Below are 19,818 nucleotides of genomic sequence, written 5' to 3'. Positions count from 1 at the left end.
CGCTGTGAGTTCGAGGCCAGCTTGGTCTACAGAGCGAGTTCCAGGAAAGCCAGAGCTGTTACACAGAGAAACCCTGTCTCGGAAAAAAAAAAAAAAAAAAAAAAAAAAAATATATATATATATATATATATATATATATATATATATATATATATATATATAGAGAGAGAGAGAGAGAGAGAGAGAGAGAGAGAGATCTGAGACAGAGGGAAGGAACTCTGGGACCCTTGACCACCCTGGGCAACAAAGCAAGACTCTATGTCAAAAAAACCCAAAACAAATGGAAGAAGACATTCTTCTGGGCTAAGCTCCTACAGACAAGAACGCAACAGAGCCAATGGTGAAGGACCACATAATCCAACAGAACCAAAACACCAGGTTGGTTGCCCACTGTCTAGGAGATGGCTCGGTGAGTAAAGGGAGGACGTGAACTGCTCCCCAGCACCCACATGAAAAGCTGACATTGCTGTGGGTTCATAACCCAGTGCTGGGGCTGCTGAGAGGGCAGGTCCCTAGCCATCACTGGTGGGCCAGTCTAGCCAGTCATCCATTGAGTCCCAGGTTGAGTGAGAGATCCTGTCTCAGGAAATAAGATGGGAAAGAACCAAAGCTGGAGAGAGATGGCTCAACAGTTAAGAGCCCTGGCTGCTCTTCCAGAGGACCTGGGTTCAGTTCCTGGCACCTACCTGGCAGCTTATAACCGTGTATAATTCCAGTTGCAAGGGATCGAATGTTCTCTTTTGGATTTCCATGGCAGCAGGGCACACACATGGTGCATGTACATGCATGTAGACAAAACACCTATACACACAAAATAAAATATATTTAAAAGAATGGAGAAAGATGGGGCTGGAGATATGGATCAGTGGTTAAGAGTACTGGCTGCTCTTCCAGAAGACCTAGATTCAATTCTCAGCACCCACAGGGCAGCTCACAACTGTCTGTAACTCCATCTCCAGGAGGTCTGGCATCCTCATACAGATAGACATGCAGGCAAAACACCAATGCACATTTGAAAAAAAGAATGGAGGAAGACACTTGACTTCAACGTCTAGCCTCCACACATGCATGTGCAATCACACACAGGCACATATCCTTCAGATATACACATGCACACACAAAAAAGGTCGTTTTTCCAAAATGGGACAATTATAGCACCAGTTACATGGCAAGATGAGGATGTTCAAAGACCAATCTGCCAAGAGCAGTGGCACACGCCTTTGATCCCAGCACTTGAGAGGCAGAGACAGGTGGATCTCTGTGAGTTCAAGGCCAGCCTGGTCTACAGAGTGAGACTCTGTTTCAGAAACAAAGACCAATCTGATGCTTGCTCATTTCTGCTTCCTGCAGCCTTTCCTGCTAGGGCCCCTTTGCCTCAGCTCATATAGCTCTTTCTATTGCAGATGGGCAGCTGCCCAGTTGAAGGCAATCACATCTTTAATTGGCTTTCTTTTTCTTTTCGTTTCTTCTTTCTTTTTTTTGAGATAGGTCTCAGAGTGCTGGGATTAAAGGCACCCACGAGCAACTTTTTTATTTACTTGTTTGTTTGCTTGTTTATTTATTTATTTATTTATCTTTTTTTTAAAGATTTATTTATTTATTATGTATACAGTGTTCTGTCTGCACACACCCCTGCAGGCCAGAAGAGGGCACCAGATCTCACTACAGATGGTTGTGAGCCACCATGTGGTTTCTGGGAATTGAACTCAGGACCTTTGGAAGAACAAGCAGTGCTCTTAACCTCTGAGCCATCTCTCCAGCCCCTGTTTATTTATTTTTGAGACAGGGTCTGTTTGTATATTCGTGGATGTCCTGGAATTCCTTAGGTAGACCAGGATGACCTTGATTTACAGAAATCCTCTTGCTTCTCTCTCTTCAAAGTACTGGAATTAAGGACATACATCATCACACTGCTTTTTTTTTTAACTTTAACCACACTAAATCACCCTGCCACTGGAAATGACATAAATGGGGAAGGCTCTAGGCCAGGATTTGCTACCTGCTATTTCTACTACATTCACCATGGGGAGAGAAAGCAGCAGTGTCTGCTGGCCTTTGCTGGTTGTACATGAACTTTGGGCTGATTTCTAGACGTGCCCCACCTTTTACTTAAGAACACCAAGAGCGCCGTCAGACTGGACTCCAAGGTCGAGCAGCCCAAAGCTTTCCCAGTCCACTATCCATGCTGGATAACAGACCACCCAAAGGTCCACTGGCTTCACATAGAAGCCCTTACTGTGTACACAAGGTCTTCTGGATGTGACTGACACCTGATAGGAGGTGTACCTTTGCTGTAGATAGGGACACTAAGTGCCAATGCTCTATGCACATTATTGCTCCTGCCTGAGGGGACTGGGTGGCTCAGGTTGAAGTCACCTAGTAAGGATGAGTGGACACCCATGTGATGCCTCTTCAGGTGTGTGGGCTTCCACCAGGATAGTGCTGGACTCCAAGAGTGACCTCTCTGAGAAACAAGCAGGAACTGAATGTCTTTTTCTGCCCTGACCTTTGGCGCACTTCCCTGGAAGTGGTTATGCTGTTCAGTTTTTCATGGCTCTAACAAAAGGCACATTGGAAAGACGAGGTAGCTATCTATGCCCAGGCCTCCACAGAGTAAAGAGACTGACAATCTGGTTGCATCCAGTCAAGGACACAAGTGAAATGTTGGACCTTGAAGTTTTACCAACCAACACTACAGGAAGCAGAAAATAAGTTAGCTGCCAGTCTTTACTCCCAGCACTTGAGAGGCAGAGGCAGCTTGATCTCTGTGAGCTCAAGGCCAGCCTGGGCTACATAATGAGTTCCAGGATGGCCAGGGTGATGTAAAGAGACTTTGTCTCAAAAACAACAAACAAAAATTTATTAACACAGGATAAATTGTTAATTTAGATTTCAGGTCAGGTCACTAAGTTTCAGGGAAGTTTGTTTCACGGCCACAGGCGAGACAACACGGCATTGCCCTTTGTTTACTTTGTGTTGAACCCCAGACCCCAGCCTACACCAGGCCTGGAACTGGAGACATGTCCTTTTAGGAGCAGCAGCCTAGACTGAAGCCAGGGCCAGCAGCTCCTCCGTCTAGCTTCTTCAGTACCTATGGCTGACGCACACATGGAGAGAGGTTGTAAGAAGATGCTGTGTACACCGAATCCTTTCAGGGTGCCACCAAGCAGAGGGTAGGGGCTTAAGCTTTGACGACACCCTTGCCCATAAGGGAATGGGTGGCAGAGAGTCTCAGAATTTAGAAATTCTGCCTTTGTCCAGCTGTGCCCACTCACTGTGGACCTCTGAACAGCTGGCCTCTTTGGGTTTCAGTCTTCTCCCTGAGGAGGAGGGAGGATGGGCAAGGATCTCTGGCAATACCCCACTTTCTGTGAGCGGATATGGGCATTCTGAAGCTATGGGAAGCCATCATGGAGGCGGGGCATGGAACCAGCATGTGGTTGGATCCTGTCCCCAGCTAGCCCCTTCTCAAAGGTCAGGCCCTAGCCTTCCCAACAGTTCTCCTTGCCTCTCCAGCTCAAGTCTCAGGCTTCAGCTTCCTTATATGGCTGCTTGACTTTCAGCATAGATAGCAGGAAGAAAACTAAACATGAGCTACCCTGTGGGAGACCAGGAACAGGGTCTCCACCCTGTGGGCTTTCTGAGTCAGACGTGCCAGGGGTTCTGGGATGGGGATTGAAACCAAGCAAACTTCCTTCCCCAGTTCCCCTCCCCGACTCTCTGGGAGGCCCCATGAGACCCTTTCAGCACAAACCTTCACCACCAGGCTCGAGCCCAGGAGATAAGGACTGCCCCTGCTTGTTCCCTTCTAGATCTAAATTACTCTTTCACAAAACAAAAATAAACCTTCTTTATATCAAACACACTTCAGCCTCGTCCTTGTCTTAAAGGGGGGTGGGCAGAAAAAGGCAAAGAAAAAGAACTCTCCAGGACCAGGCAGAGATCTGACAGCAGTGACTTTATTAAGTATCCCCCCCCCTCCAAATATAAACACAACCCAGTAAAAAACAAAACAAACCGTAAAACATCAGGCCTGGAGCCATAATCAAACAGAGACAGATGAGCAACACAAATACAGAGGTGGCCTAAATGGGAAGGACAGAGCCAAGTGGACTCGTGTGGGGCGGGGACGGCCATAAATACTGAAGGACTCTAACCTGGGAGCCCTAGGGTGCCCTAATGAGCTGGTGGGAAGCAAAGCTGGGGGCAGTGTCAGTAGCTAGATGGCTCTGGGGGACAGGTGCTGCTCGTCTTGGCCCTGGCTGCCACTTGGCCCCACACCCCAGCTGTGAGCAACTTTACTTGGGCCCCTGGGCTTCAGATTCCTCATCATCATCTTCATACATTTCCCCCTCCTCCTCAGCTGTGGCATCCTGGTACTGCTGGTACTCAGATACCAGGTCGTTCATGTTGCTCTCGGCCTCAGTGAACTCCATCTCATCCATGCCCTCGCCCGTGTACCAGTGCAGGAAGGCCTTGCGCCGGAACATGGCTGTGAACTGCTCCGAGATGCGCTTGAACAGCTCCTGGATGGCGGTGCTGTTGCCGATGAAGGTGGATGACATCTTGAGCCCGCGGGGTGGGATATCGCACACGGCTACCTTGACGTTGTTGGGGATCCACTCCACGAAGTAGCTACTGTTCTTACTCTGGATGGCCAGCATCTGCTCATCCACCTCCTTCATGGACATGCGCCCACGGAAGACAGTGGCCACTGTCAGGTAACGGCCGTGGCGTGGGTCGCAGGCGGCCATCATATTCTTGGCATCGAACATCTGCTGGGTGAGCTCAGGTACCGTCAGGGCCCGGTATTGCTGGCTGCCCCGGGCTGTCAGTGGGGCAAAGCCAGGCATAAAGAAGTGCAAGCGGGGGAAGGGCACCATGTTGACAGCTAGCTTGCGGAGGTCAGCATTGAGTTGACCAGGGAATCGAAGGGAGGTAGTGACTCCACTCATGGTAGCAGAAACAAGGTGGTTGAGGTCCCCGTAGGTGGGTGTGGCCAACTTGAGGGTACGGAAGCAGATGTCATAGAGGGCCTCGTTGTCGATACAGTAGGTCTCATCTGTGTTCTCCACTAGCTGGTGGATGGACAGGGTGGCATTGTAGGGCTCCACCACAGTGTCCGACACTTTGGGTGAGGGCACCACGCTGAAGGTGTTCATGATGCGGTCAGGGTACTCCTCGCGCACCTTGCTGATGAGCAGGGTCCCCATGCCTGAGCCTGTACCCCCACCCAGGGAGTGCGTCAGCTGGAAGCCCTGCAGGCAGTCGCAATTCTCACACTCCTTCCTCACGACATCCAGGACGGAGTCCACCAGCTCCGCACCCTCGGTGTAGTGCCCTTTGGCCCAGTTGTTGCCGGCGCCACTCTGACCTGTAGAGACAGAAGAGGCAGGTGATAGGCAAGGTCCGGGGTCTGCAGTGCAGACCTCCAGGACCTGCCAAACACCCCAGAAGAAAGTCTCTAAAATGCACGCTGTGCTAACGTGCCTTCTCATTCCGCCCTGGGCATCACTGCTGAGATGTGGGGAATCTCAGCTGCAGAAGCTGTGAGCAGGCTGTGAAGAATCTGGGAGAAGACCAGGGCCTTGCTATCGCTCAAGGACATCCCAGATGAATAGCTCAGCCTTCCCTCTCCAGCTCACCTTTCCTCCCATTGCTCTGCTGAGATCTTGAAGGGAGATGAAGGTTTGCTTACTCTCCTCACCCCTCTAAGCCAAATACTCCTCTTTTCCAGAATACAAAGAAACCCTGAGCATCTATGGCAGCTGAGGACCGGTTGAGAACTGGCACCCATAGTCTAGTGCTAAGGTCTTTAGAAACAACAGCACATTTGTTTCTTTAGAGAGAGAGAATGTGTGTGTGTGTGTGTGTGTGTGTGTGTGTGTGTGTGTGTGGTGCGTGTGCATGTGTGGGTGTGCACGTGCCATGGCACACATATGGAAGTCAGAGGACAATTTGAAGGAGTTGGTTCTCTACCACCTGGGTCGCAGGGATTGAACTCAGATCATCAGGTTTGACGGCAAGCCCCTTTAACCGCTGAACCCTTTCACTGGCTCATGGTGCTAGGGGCTTGAAAGCAGAAGTGAGGTGAGACGGTCTTCTTGTGTCTGGGTGAGCACCGAGGACCTGTCACTGGGCACAGGCTCAAGGACACCCTGACCTCCTGACACAAGCTCATCAACTGGAGTCCTCCAGAGACCCTACTTTAGTCCCCACAACTCTAACGATTCCTCATTCTTTGTAAAATGAGGAGAGGAATTATTTCCTACACAGAATCCTTTATTCCTATACAGAACTGTAACATGGACAGTCATTTTCCCCCTCCAGGGTCCCAGCAAAGACTAGTTGACTTCATCCCCTTTCAGACATCCTACCTCCATCTGTTGACCTGGGTTTGCCAGGCCCAGGCGTCTGCCATCAGAGCCTGGAGCAGGGGGACTCACCAAAGATAAAGTTGTCAGGCCTGAATAGGTGTCCAAAGGCCCCAGACCGCACGCTATCCATGGTTCCAGGTTCCAGGTCCACCAGAATGGCTCTGGGCACATACTTGTGAGCTGAGAGGAGAGAAGATTGAGTGTGTGAGCTAGAGTCAGGGCACTCTATCTACTTCCCCCTGAATCCCGCCCTCAGCCTGCCAGTCTCCTGCTCTCACCCTAAGGGCTGGAATGCATATGATAGGCATGGACCCATGGTAAGCTCTGGCTTGGCCATGGACCCAGGACAGGCAGGATCAAGTCTTGCCTGTCCCTGGACGTCTCAAAGCCATCACCATCATTAAATACGTTTGCATCTTACTCCATGCTAGTCACTCTTTATACTGTGAGTTTGGGTGCCTCGTCTCCAGTCACACCTGCTAGCCTCTTGGTCAACGGATGCTAGGACTCTATTTACCCAGGGGCCCTTCTTGCCAGGGTCAGGATGGATGTGGAATGGTACTCACAGGAGGCCTCATTGTAGTACACGCTGATGCGCTCCAGCTGCAGGTCTGAGTCCCCCACGTAGTTGCCACTGGGATCTATGCCATGCTCATCACTGATGACCTCCCAGAACTGTATGAGGACAGTAGAAAAGGGTTCAGCAGGCACTTGTGACCCCACTGGTGGGCCTTTGCCCTTCCGAGGTCTTAAAGTCCTTGGTGCAGAAGTAGAACTTTGGGACCTTACTAGACCCGACACAAGGCTTTAGAAAAGAATAAAAAATGCATACCTGCTCTCTACATTATCTGGCTAACATTTCCAGGCCCCAGAGCAAACTAGGACTCAGTCTACACCACAGGTTCTGCCCAGCTCTACATCTGAAGGGAAATGCACATATCTCCTGGGGTCGTTTTTATTCTTTCTTTTCAGGAAAGGAACTGGAGGCACACAAAAGGTAGAAATCTGCCCAGAGCAGGAGGCAGAGCAGGACACAGGTCAGATCAGGTTCTCAGGCACTGATGTGACCCTCGGTGCAAGCCACGTACGCTGGCGGGTTCCACCAGTGCCTGGTGTGTCATTCTCTTAGGCAGTGTGACCCACAGCTGGATCTGCAGAAGAGCCCTAGTAGTCTCCGACAGCAGAATGGCTTATCTGAGGTCATGAACCTTACCTAGGAGCCTGGCAACACCCGGCATCATCGGCTCACAAGCTGCTACACTCCAAGTAGCGAGCCCTTTACACAAGAACACGATGCTCCTCACACACTGCCACCATCACGTCAGCAGGGCGAGACAGCACAGAGCATGGTCTAAGATTCAGGGTCCACAGCCGCCCCACAAGGGCTTGCTGTGTTTGGGTGTCCTCCGTACAATGTGCTGGCTCCATGACAACAGGTTCTCGTGAGAACACAGCTAACCGCGTAGAGCACAGGAGCAGAGGTGGCAGATAACAACCGCTGTTATGACGTCCTGGGGGCCAGGGAACGGAAGACCTACAGACAGGACTTCCTCAGGACACACAGACTACCAGGCCGGCAGCGGCCTCCTTGGCTGTGAGACCCTCCATCATTGCCTATTTCTTACAGCTAGGAGGAGCAGGAGTGACTTGCAGATAAGTTAATGATATAAAGGCCGAGAGAAACAAAAGGCCTCTGCCTGGGGGTCATGTGGAGGAAACGCTTGCTCCACATTGAAAGCAGGTTAGGAAAGTCTGCACGTGCTTGTTTACACTTGGATGTCAGAGAGACTTCCTGGGGATACGGCCTTGGGGCTTAGAGAAAGAATTGTCACTGTCTACCCTTCGGTGCTGTTGGATTGTTGTCATGTGCACCTTAGCTTGCTTTTATTCATTCATTCATTCACTCATTCATTCATTTATTTATGTCTATCTATCTATCTATCTATCTATCTTTTTATTGTGTTAATTTTATTTATTTATTCACTCATTCATTATTTATTTGGCTTTTTTTGAGACGTTTTCTCTGTAGCCCTGGCTGTCCTGGAACTCACTCTGTAAACCAGGCTGGCCTCAGACTCAAAGATCTGCCTGCCTCTGCCTCCCCAGTGCTGGGATTAAAGGTGTGCCCCACCACCACCTGGTCTTTTACTTTAAAAGAAAAGTGAGTTGGAAACATTCTTTAAAGTGGGCTGGTAACATGGCTCAGTTAAGAACACTTGTTGCTCTTGTGGAGGACCCAGGATTGGTTCCCATCACCAACATGGCAGCTCCCAATCACCTATAATTCCAGTGTCAGGGGACCCATCACTCATTCTGGCCTCTGCAGGCATTCTGTGTACATGGCACACAGACATACATACAGGCAAACACCCATACTCATAAAACATTGTTTAAAATTTAGTTTTATTTTATGTGCATTGGTATTTTGCCTGAATGTACATCTGTGTGAGGGTGTCAGGTCTCTTGGAACTGAATTCATAGACAGTTGTGAGGCACCACGTGGATACTAGGAATTGATCCCAGGTCCTCTGGAAGAGCAGTCAGTACTCTCAACCACTGAGCCATCTTTCCATCCCATAAAACATTTTAATCTTTCCAAAAATTCTCTAAGAGCCAAAAAACAGTCCGAACAGAATCATGACTACAGGCCATACAGGGGTCTGACAACTTATTCTGAGGGGCCCATCTTGGAAGTCACCTCTCATCAGAGGGGCCTGGATTTCTTCCTCTCTTTTGTAGATTTTTAAATTTTATTTTATTTTCAATTGTGTATGTACGTGAGCACATGTGTGTGTATGTGTGTGTCTGAGTGTAACTGTGGGTATGTGCATGTGAGTGCAGATGTCCATGGAGACCAGAGGCATCAGATGCTCCTGGAGTCAGAGTTACAAGCAATTGTGAGCCACCTAATGTGGGTGCTGAGAGCAGGGCACACTAACTACTGAGGCATCACTCCAGCCCTTCTTTTGTGTGTTTTTGCCACTGCTAATTTTATTCTTTTCTGAGCTAAGTGTGTTTTGCTTTTTAAAATTTACATTTATTTATTTAACTAGAGACAGTGTCGCCTGTATCCCAGGCTGGCCTTGAACTTACTATGTATTGAGAATGACTTTGAACTTCTGATCTACCTCCTGAGAACTGACAACACAGGCATGTACCACCACACCCAGTTTCTGAAGTGTTGGGGATCAAACACAGGGCATTGCATTTGCTAGTAAGCACTCACCTGAGCTGCATCCCCAGCCCCAACATATGCTAATTTTTAATTGGGAAAACAAAAACACAGGCATGTGGAGGCAATGGGGCTTGATCTTGATGCTTTGCCCATGGGACCAAGTCAGAGGACTCTCTATTCAGCTGCTATTCCGTGAGCCAAGGGCTCGGCAGACATAGTCCTCGGTACCTAACTTGTAGCTCCAGGAATTCAATGTCCACCGACCCCTGCAAAAGTGGAAGAGCCTAATGCTGTGTGAGAGATTCGGTCACTGTTCTCTCCATGAGTCTACAAAGGTCTCGAGAAGCAGGCCTCCCAGAGACAAGGGTCGGTCTCACTTTAAAATATGGGACAATCATCCCCATGAAAGAGTCCAACAGACATGAGCTTCATTTGCTAAAGAGTCTAGGGGCTATTTAAAGTTTGAAAGTCTGGAGTTGAGACATTCAGTTAGTGGAGTACTTGCCTGATGTGTACAGAATCATTCAGTGCCTTTGGAAGGTAGAGGCAGAAGAGCCAGAAGTTCAAAGTCATCCTCATACACACAGGGAATTTGAGGCCAGCCTGGGATAAATGAGACCCTGTCTCCAAAAGTGAAAGTTTTGAAGTCAGGCTGGAGAGCTGGCTCAGGGGTTAAGTCCTCACCAGAGGACCTGAGTTCAGATTTCGGCATCCACATCAGGTGGCTCACAGACACCTGTGATTCCAAAGAATCAAACAGCATGCCCCCCCCCCCCAGCCTCCAAGGGCACACATATGAATAAAATATATCTTTATAAAGCGTAAGTCACATATACAAGGTAACGGAAATGAACAAGAATATAGAAAAAAAAATGTAATCCAGGGAACATGTCCATGGAACTTTCCCCTGTCTGTCCTGCTAGTGTATGTGTGTGTGTGTGTGTGTGTGTGTGTGTGTGTGTGTGTGTGTGTGACACTAAACAGGGGAGGTGATAAGGCATGTTACATAAACTGGATGTGATGTCACACACCTATAATCCATGATTCAGAGGCCTCGGGCAGGAGTGATGATGTGAGTTCAAGGCCAGCCTAGATTACACAGTTGGGTCTGGATGGAAAGAACTATTGTTTTTTCTTTTTTGCTTTTACAAGACAAGGTTTCTCTGTGTAGCCCTGGCTGTCCTAGAACTTACTCTGTAGACCAGGCTGGCCTCAAACTCACAAAGATCCACCTGCTTCTGCCTCCTGAAGGCTGGGATTAAAGATGTGTGCCACTGACCCAGCTGTACTAATTTTTAATTTAAAAAGAAATGGGGCAGGAAACATGGCTGTTCTTTTTTTTGTTGTTGTTGTTAGATTTATTTATTATATATACAGAATTCTGCCTGCATGTATGCCTGCACTCCAGAAGAGGGCACCAGATCTCATTCTAGATGGTTGTGAGCCACCTTGTGGCTGCTAGGAATTGAACCTGGATCTTCTGGAAGAGCAGCCAGTGCTCTTAACCACTGAGCCATCTCTCCAGCCTAATATGGCTGTTCTTATAGAAGTTCCACAAGACTACACAAAAGAACCCTGTCTCAAAAAAAAAAAAAAAAAAAAAAAAAAAAAAAGACTCAAGTTCAGCTCCAAGCACCACCCACATGGTGGCTCCCAAGTATCTGTACCTCCAGTTTCAGAGGTCTATGCCCTCTTCTGACTTCTCTTTGCACCAGGCATGTACACACACATACATTTTAAATTAAAAATATATGATAGGTTACCTTATCTGCAGTGTTCTTTTTATTTTGTTATTATTTTGTTTTTGAAACAAAGTCTTTCTGGGAGGTGGTGGCACACACCTTTAATCTCAGCACTCGGGAGGCAGAAACAGGAGGATCTCTGAGTTCAGGGCCAGCCTGGTCTAGAGAGTAAGTTCCAGGTCAGCCAGGGCTACACAGGGAAATGCTGTCTTAGAAAAACAGACACAAAACTGAAACAAGGTTCTTGATTGTCACCCAAGCTGAAGCACTCTTAACAATCCTCCTGCCTCAGCTCTCCAGTCGCTGGTATGAGTGTGCAGCAACATGCTCAGTTCTCTGCAGCATCTCAGCCTTTGTTTTGTTCACTCTGCTGCAGATCAAACTTAACGGCCTCTCACATGCTAAAGAAAGAAGCGCTTCACCACTGAGCCACATCAGCCTGTGTTTCAATTTTCCCATGAAAAAATATATTAACAACTGCTTTTGTACGTTAAAAGTAATAAAATGCAATTCAAAATAAAATATTCCCCACTGCAATGGTAAAGAGCTGTAAACCCAGTACTTAGAAGGCTGAGGCTGGAAGATCATGAGTTCAAGACCGGTCTGGGTTACATATTGGGAGGCTAACATAAAATAACACAAATAAAAGAAAAAGAAAACCTTATAAGAAAATATTACTACATAGAATATTTAATAAACAAATGAACAGAATTATTTAAATTAAATGAATAGAATTATTAAATTAAGCATCACTACAGAAAAGAAAATCCCAGATGTTGTGATAAAAACTCATCCTGGTTCAGCCTGCCTTAGACCTGAGGTTCCAGCCCACAAACCAAGGTGCTGCTGTCCGAGGTGCTGACCCTCTTGGGGCGCAGGCCTCTGACAGCAGCAGGGGCGTGGATCATGAGTGCAAGCAGAGTTGGGATGCATTGCTCCCAGAGAGGTCTGAGAGCCCCCAAAGATGTTCAGTTCCCCTAGAGCCCTGAGGACCCTCCTCACCAGGCCCATTGGCTCTCAGGTGAGTCATACTTTCCACAGGCTCCTGCTTGGGTGGGGTGGTATTCAGGCAGCTGGTGGAGCACAGACAAGAAGTGTAGACAAAGGCACCATAAAGACATTTTCTAAGGGCCCTCTTTATAGGAGAATGAATCTAGGATCTCAGGCCCGGGCAAAGGGAACAATAAGAGGGGCCCAGTCACATCTGCTCCTGTTGGTGGGGGCACATGTCACCACCCACCTTGACACATCTGCACACACCTATACTAAAATTCCTGCCTTGCTCAAATCCATGGTGTGATCCGAGGCAAGTGACTCAACTTCTAGAACATTCATCTGTCTCAGCCTTAAGGGAGGGTGATACCCACACCACACACCAAAAGGTGTAATAATGCTCCAGACCCAGTGCTTTAACTCACAGGAGGTGATAACCTTATGCATTGCTAATGCCCCCCTTCTGCTGCTTCCAAGCATGGCCTCCTGGCCTCACACTTCTCTTCCTGTCTCCACTCCACCCACACCTCCTCCCACTCACCTCTTTGTGGCCCTTTGTGCTAGGACAGGCACCACCCAAGGACCAATGAGCACAAGTGCAGCGCCTGTGTCCCCCCCCCCTCAGATGCTGCAGGTGCAGGGAGAAACTTTCCCCACCATGGCTCACACCAGGGACCCTAAAGCCAGCTACAAAAATAGGAAATAAATCTGGCCCAGGAAGTTCATATTGCCTGGGGCGGATGCTGAACAGGTAAATCCCCACAGGGCCTGGCCCTTCAGTCTGGTCTCGGGGAGATCTTCTAGGGCAGAGGGCTAGATGGTAACTGCTAAAATGCCTTGTGCTGATTATTGTGAGGGAAAACAATGGGAAAGGAAGACACCCCTCCCCAGATAATTTACCCATTGTTTGCATTGTTAAAAAAGGATCAGGTATCCAAATTTTAAACACAACTTAAAACACACACACACACACACACACACACACACACACACACACAACACGAAAAAACCCAAAAGAATAAAAAGGGGAAAATCCAAGGGCCATAGTGCCTCAGCTGAGTCCAGCACTCAGGCCTCTTCTACAGCTCATGCTCCTTGGACAGACAGACGGATGGAAGCTGGGTATGGACCTGACTTCTAGGCCCTTGCTAAACAGGAGCCTTTGATGGAGCACAGTACATCACCAGTTTCTGCACAAGAGGGTCACCAAATGGGTCTTAGGACCTTCCCTCCCCCACTCACCCCTGGCCTTTCCAGGAGCAGATGTTCAGGGAAGCCTGGCACCTGTGACCACATTAATGAGCCCTCACCCTCCCTTCAGGCCAGGGCAGCTGTCAGTGATTACCCCAGGAGTCCTGATTTGATCGGAGGCTCCTGCCCTAGGCTTCCCCTGTATGCCCCCCTCCCCAAGTTCCCCTCTAGAATAGGAACAGCTGTCTCCTCTGTGATTAGGGAGCCTCCCTGGTGCTGCTTCCCTCCCCCCTAACTAGAGGAACCTCCACCCTAGAGCCAAACTTGCAATTTACATGTCAGCCACGTGACTGCCCCAGCCCATGGTAATTAGCTTTTTGTTCCTGCCTGGTTTCTATGGCAACAGCCTCCAGAGGTAATCTTTGCTTCGTCCCCTCCCTTCCAGGACCTGTCTACCCCACCTCCTCCTTTGGGAACTAGCTATCCACCATCCCTGAGCCATGTCCAGCATCCATCTGGACAAAGCTCCGTCTCAAATATGGAGCTCAAACAATAGTCCAGAAGGGAGACAGGGAGGTAGCCGACCCCACCCACCCAGACCCACCCCAACCCCAGGTTGGGCTTCCGCTCCGATCAAGTGGTTCTGTCTTCCACTTGCTGTGTGACCTTGAGTAAGGAACAGCCTCCTAGGACTTGGAAACAGGACAGCTACCTCCCTGGTCGCAGTAGGGATGCAGAGTCACCGCACCAACAGCCCTTTTGTGTCTCGGCTTCTACACTGGAGGTGGGCTGACAGTAACGGGGAAAGAGAGGCCATGCTTGCAGTCGGCTTTGTTCTGTGCTCAATCCCGACTGCCGAGGCCCTGGGAGGGCACAGTTAGAGATGGGAGATTTGCACAGATAGGGAGAGTCCAGTTCTGGACCAAGGTCATCGGAGTCCAGGCCCAACCCCTCCAACAAAGGAACAGGGTGGGGCAAGGAAGCTGAGGGTGATCTGAGCAAGGCTGAGGAGGTGAGGACGGCCTTGCTTCTTGAAGACAGTCCAGTTCTCCAGTAGGGGTTCGGGCATGTACAGTCATTATGGCTTTAGGGGAGAGCCCCACCCAAAGTTGCCCGACACACCCATCTTACTCAAGGCTTAAGTGGCAGTCTCCAAGAAGGCCACGCCCAGTCGGCGCCCCCAACCAGATCCTCTGTACCTGCTGGAACCACAGTGTGTGGGGGTGAGCAGAATGGATGTAAGTGAGAGTCAGAAGGGTTGCCCCTAGCTGTCTGCAGCAACCTGGGCGCGGAGCAGAGTGACGCGAGTCAGGGGAGTTGATTGGGGATTCTGGGGTCCCAGAGCCGGGCAAGGGGCTGGGCTCTACCCTTTGTTCCCCCGGCGGCTCCCAGAACAGCCTCTCTCTCCCCCTCCCCCTCTCCGGGGCTGACGCTCATGGGGACGCAGGACGCCGGACGGCTCAGTCTCACCTTGGCCCCTATCTGGTTGCCGCACTGGCCGGCCTGGATGTGCACGATCTCCCTCATGCTGACTTCAAACGGCTCGAGTTGAGAAGCAGGCGGACAGCGGGCTGCGGAGGATCGGTGGCCTCCGCCGCGCCCTCTTATAAGAGGCAGCCCCGCCCTCGCTAGCTGATGTCAGCGCTGCGGACCAATGCTGGGGCGCTGCTGCAGAATGCGGCAGGCTCTGCAGCATCAGCACCACGGATGAGACCCACCCGCACAATGCGGAGCATGTCTGGCCGCGCCTTCGGAGGAGGGGCCGCCGGAGGGCCTTCGGCTCTGGGGACAATAGAGCCCAGGCCCCTCAGTGCCCCACCCCAGTATCTGCCCTCCCCATTTCGTCCCTGCCCCAACCCCACCCTGTAGCTTTGTAAAGAGGGTCTTTCTTACTCTCATGTGCTTAAGAATCAAGACCCATATTTTCTGCGTTTGCTGGGTCCCTTGGGGTGGGCGAGGCTGGGAAAGCTGGAGCCTCCCTGATAACTTCTGTGCAGACCTGGGAACGAATGTCAGAAGGGTGGTGGATTATAGCTCCAACTCTGAGGTCACTGTTTTCTGGAGGAGAGAGGGCTACCAGCCCAATGCTCCCCACAGGGCTGGCGTGAGGGTGCAGATGTACCTGGGATGCGGGGATGCACAGTGCCTGGCAAGCAACCCTGTTTCGTGAATATCTGCGTGGAAAATTCACATAAGGACATACAAGCCAGTCAGTGGAGGACGTTGAGCAGTGTTTTCTGTCTGAACCATCCCTGATGTCATTGGTACCCTCCCTTTCACTTTTGATACAAGTGAGGGCGAAGAGGGGCTAATGGAGTGAGCTGGAGCTACCTAGGTAAGGAGACTGTGTGTGGAGGGGGCCCATTGGGAGGAAGAGTCAAATGGTCACACAAGAGACATGCAATGTGTTCACACACAGCACTGATTTAATATTCATCTAGGGTCAGTGACACCTTATGAGGACTTTTTGATATTTCGATGACAGAAGTTCTTCTGGAAGAGTCTGAGACAGTACTACCACCCATGGATAGTCCACAAACATTCATTTCACAAGAGCAGCTAGAAGCAATCTGCCGGCGCCTTTGTCCAGTTTTCACAGGCGTGTGCTGGGTAGAGTGGCCGTGCATACAACTCTTCTCTGAGGATACGCTTCTGAGCTAGCGGAGTTTAGAAATGGGTCTTTTGTTCTCAGGAGATGCCCCTCCCCCACAACGTGTCCACGATGTGGCTTTCTGTAGCTGGTTTCCAGCTGGCCTGGTTCAAGAAGTCCTGGGTGAGCATCTGGCTCTGTCTCCTTGTCTGGATAGGGAAGATGCTTGGAAATATCCAGAGGCCTGGGCTGCCTCTTTGTCAGATGACATCAGGCCAGGCCAGCTCCCCGTGTCCCCAGAGAGCCATGATGGCAGGATAAAGGCTGACTCATGGTCCTATCTTCCAGCAAAGGCTGGCCCTGCCGGGAACCAGCTTCCAACCTCAGTCCAACAGGGCTGGAGCTGGTAGTGTGGCTAGGGTCTGGCTTGATGCCACTTCCTGTCTCAGAGGTGGTTGAGGGCACATTAGCCCAGACTGAGGCCACCCCAGGGAGGAGGACAGTGGGGTGCTTAGCATCCGTGGGGGACCCAAGATAGACTCTGCAGTAGGAATTCCAGGTTGTAGCAGTAGAAGGGCTTGGGGGTCTGCCATTCCACAAGACTGCAGTTCACCCCATGTGCCATTCCCGGACTCAGATACCCTTGAGCTCCTAGGCACCCTCCTCTATTCCGAGAGGCCCAATCTAAATACTTCCCAAGGCTGGCAGAGCACTGGCACCACCACCCTCTCCCAGAAGGGCAGTGTTGAGTGGAAACAGATCCCAACCCCTGGCCTATCCTATGCTATAGGCTCCTTCCTCAGGGCAGCTCCGAGTAGGATGATAGCACTCTGTGCCATGGCTGACGGTGCTACAGGAATGGGGCCAGGAAAGGGGTAGGCTCTGGCCAGGTTACAGATGGGTCATGTCAGGGGCTGTGACTCTGTGGTCCTGCTGCGGTTGATCTGGAAGGAGCCTGAACTGTCTTGTCACCCTAGAGGTAAGCGGAGGATTTGAACCTGCAGCCCCTTGATCTGCTCTAGTCTGTAGTAATATAGAGGAAGCCAAGAGGGCCTGATTAGGATACTTGCTGCGTTTTGAACTGTGGATTCCTAATTCAGGCAGGCAGCTGCGGCTTTGAGACTCCCTCCCTCCTGTCCTGACTGCTGTCCCTACCCTTTTCCCACTCAAACTTCAAGCAGCTTCCGGGCAGAGCTAGGCAAGATAATGATGAGGCACTATCTGAGCATTTCAACCGATGTGTGGCTCAGAGCCACAGGCTGTGGTCACTAATAGGCCAACAGCCTCTACCAAGGCCAGAGGAGGCACTTGTTGGAATAGCCTGCTTGCGGGTGAGCAGTTGGGTCCCCACCTCTTGGGATTCCCATGAGCCACACAACTGGTCTTTAGGTCAACCCCACTCCCCCAGTACAAATGGTAGATCTCTTGTGCAAGATGCACGTTCTGCAATTCTGGTCCCTTTATGGAGGAAGGGCCTTACTTATTGAAGCAGCCTACTGCATGGCTATGGCTGGATTTTCCTGGTCACAAATTCCCCCTTCAGAAGCCCTCACCAGGAGTAAGCACACCTTTATGGCTCTTGTCATTCTTTTAATTCAGAAACTTCCTGTCCAACCCAGCAGTAGAGGAGGGCCCAGCCTGAGTGAGCTGAGGAACTGGGTGGGGATTGCCTAGTCAGTGGGTAGAGGTGAAGCTCTCCGGGGGCAGAGACTGTCTCTTCAGGAGTCTGTGGGCTGACCCTTGCCTAGAGCTAGAATCCCTATCCCCTGCTTCTTCCATTTCCCGCAGCTACCCCGGATGACCCCTGCAGTCACACTGACCCCTTTTCCTGGTCCCAGGCAGTTTGTGTTTCTATTTTAAAGTTCACCTAGTCCACCCTTGGACAAATGGAGGTCAGGAAGGGACAACAGTACCTGTGGTCTCACAGGATGCAGGCCACTGGATATCATTGTCACCCTCTGCCCAGCACCCTGGCCTGAGACCAAAAGCCACCTCCCTGCTCACCAGGAGCACAGCAGCACCTCCCTGAGTGTCATGCGGAGCTCCTGGCTCCGAAAAGCATAGATGAGGGGGTCGACGATGGAGCTGAAGATGATGAGAACGAGGTAGAGGTTGAAGTTCTTAAAGATGCAGCTGCAGGTGGGGTGCTGAGGGCAGAGGACGATGAGTGTGAGATGCAGGAAGAAGGGGCCCCAGCACAGGAAGAAAATTCCCAGAATGATAGTAAGGGTGGCGGCACCCTTAAGGCAGAAGCCTTGGCCGGTGGAGCCCTGCCTCTTCTGGAGCTGGGCAATCCCCTGAGCATGCTGGTATGCTCGAGTGAGCATGTGGACATACAGAATTGCCATGAGGGCCAGCATGGCTAGAAAGAAAGTGACAAGGCAGATTAGGACAGCTGTGTGGTTGTAGTAGGTGATAAAGAGGGTGCTGAAGAAGATGCTGGCCACCCAGATGCCCACGATGGCACGTCGTGCCCGGGGCAGTGTCACGATGCTGTGATAACGTAATGCATAGAAGATGGAGATGTAGCGGTCTATGGCAATGACACCGAGGAAGCAAAGACTGGACACCATGGAGCCACAGATGAGCACGTCAATGACATTGTCCAGCTGTTGCACCAAAGCGGCCCGGGTCACCAGGGCCCCTGCCTCCAGCAGCAGGATGATAGCCGTCTCCAGCACCAAGCTTATACTCACCATCAGGTCAGACAGGGCCAGACAGCAGATGAAGGAATACATGGGCGAGTGCAGGTTGCGGTTTTTGGTGATGGCTATCACAACCAGCACATTCTCCACCAGACTCACCAGCCCCAGGCTGAGGAAGAGGCCATCCGGGATAGACACCTGCAGGCACCAAGGCCCTGTCTGGTTTGTGGCCAGTCCAAGGTGAGGGGTGGCTGTGGAGGTGGAGTTGAGAGAACCCAGAAGCCTCTTCTGAGGCCCCTGGGTGGGCATAGTCTTGTCCAGGAAGCAGTGGAGGCTTCAGCTCCAGGTGGTGTCAGCCTCCCAGCGTCCTACTCAGCTCATGGTCTCATCAGGGGTCTCCGACGTCCCTCACACTGCCTCTTTCCATCTGGGCACTCTCCGATTTTCCTTCACACTTGCCCTCTTTCTGCCTAGGCATGGCACAGGCAAAGTCTAGACACTTCCTGGCTAGGACTCTGCGCATGGAGTCCCACTGAGGAGCCCAGCCTTCTGCTGCTCTCGCTGCCTCTTCTCAGCAAGTGCCTCAGACACATTTCTAAGCTCGGCACCTCCGGACTTCTGGGTCCCCTGCTTCCCCAAGCCAGGGTAGGCTGAGGTCGGGTAAAGAATGGAGCCTTTCTCTGAATCTTTTAACTCGTTCCCAGAGGCCCTCCTCCTGAGGGTGGCCACATGATGGGCATGTGCCCCAGCACTCTGGACCGCCTCTAGGGGGCATAAGCAGCACTGAGGAAACTGGAAAACCTAGCTCCAGACTCCAACATAGGGTACTGCATATCCCTTTGTGTTCAGGGCCCCTGTAGACTTGCCAACTCCCTTTCAGGCATCCTGGCTCACTAGGACCTGCCCAGTGTAGCCCTACCTGAGTCTCCAAACTATCTCCAAGGCACTTTCTTGAGCTGTCCCCCACCTCTTCCCTCTCTTTCTGCTCTGCCTCGGGCAGTCACGGGTTGGGAACGAGGCATCCCATCTCCCACCCTCACCACCACTCTCCATTGGAAGCATGCCAAGGGCAGTGACATTTCTATTTGGAGCTGAGGGTGTGTAC

At 50.8% G+C, this 19,818-nt stretch overlaps 1 protein-coding gene across 1 annotated transcript; it reads right to left on the bottom strand.

The window, feature by feature from the left end:
• Positions 1–3,941: 3,941 nt before the first annotated feature.
• On the bottom strand, positions 3,942–19,037 carry LOC114700935 (tubulin beta-3 chain). The gene is made up of 6 exons (XM_028880779.2): positions 18,073–19,037; positions 15,197–15,341; positions 14,949–15,110; positions 6,944–7,052; positions 6,447–6,557; positions 3,942–5,374 (listed from the first exon to the last, which is right to left on the bottom strand). Exons 1-6 carry the CDS (start codon positions 19,020–19,022, stop codon positions 4,299–4,301), a joined length of 2,553 nt encoding a protein of 850 aa, XP_028736612.1. The 5' UTR covers positions 19,023–19,037; the 3' UTR covers positions 3,942–4,298.
• Positions 19,038–19,818: the final 781 nt, after the last annotated feature.

The sequence above is a fragment of the Peromyscus leucopus genome, chromosome 5 (genome assembly GCF_004664715.2).
Source record: "Peromyscus leucopus breed LL Stock chromosome 5, UCI_PerLeu_2.1, whole genome shotgun sequence".
Taxonomy (NCBI): domain Eukaryota; kingdom Metazoa; phylum Chordata; class Mammalia; order Rodentia; family Cricetidae; genus Peromyscus; species Peromyscus leucopus.
This window is presented reverse-complemented; position numbering and strand designations above follow the sequence as displayed.

Excerpts from the sequence above, each read along its gene's own strand:
- LOC114700935 (XM_028880779.2), bottom strand. The coding sequence starts at position 19,022 with ATGCCCACCCAGGGGCCTCAGAAGAGGCTTCTGGGTTCTCTCAACTCC. Across the intron at positions 6,558-6,943 it reads GTACTACAATGAGGCCTCCT|CTCACAAGTATGTGCCCAGA; the intron begins GTGAGTACCATT and ends CTCTCCTCTCAG. Across the intron at positions 5,375-6,446 it reads GCCTGACAACTTTATCTTTG|GTCAGAGTGGCGCCGGCAAC; the intron begins GTGAGTCCCCCT and ends CTGTCTCTACAG.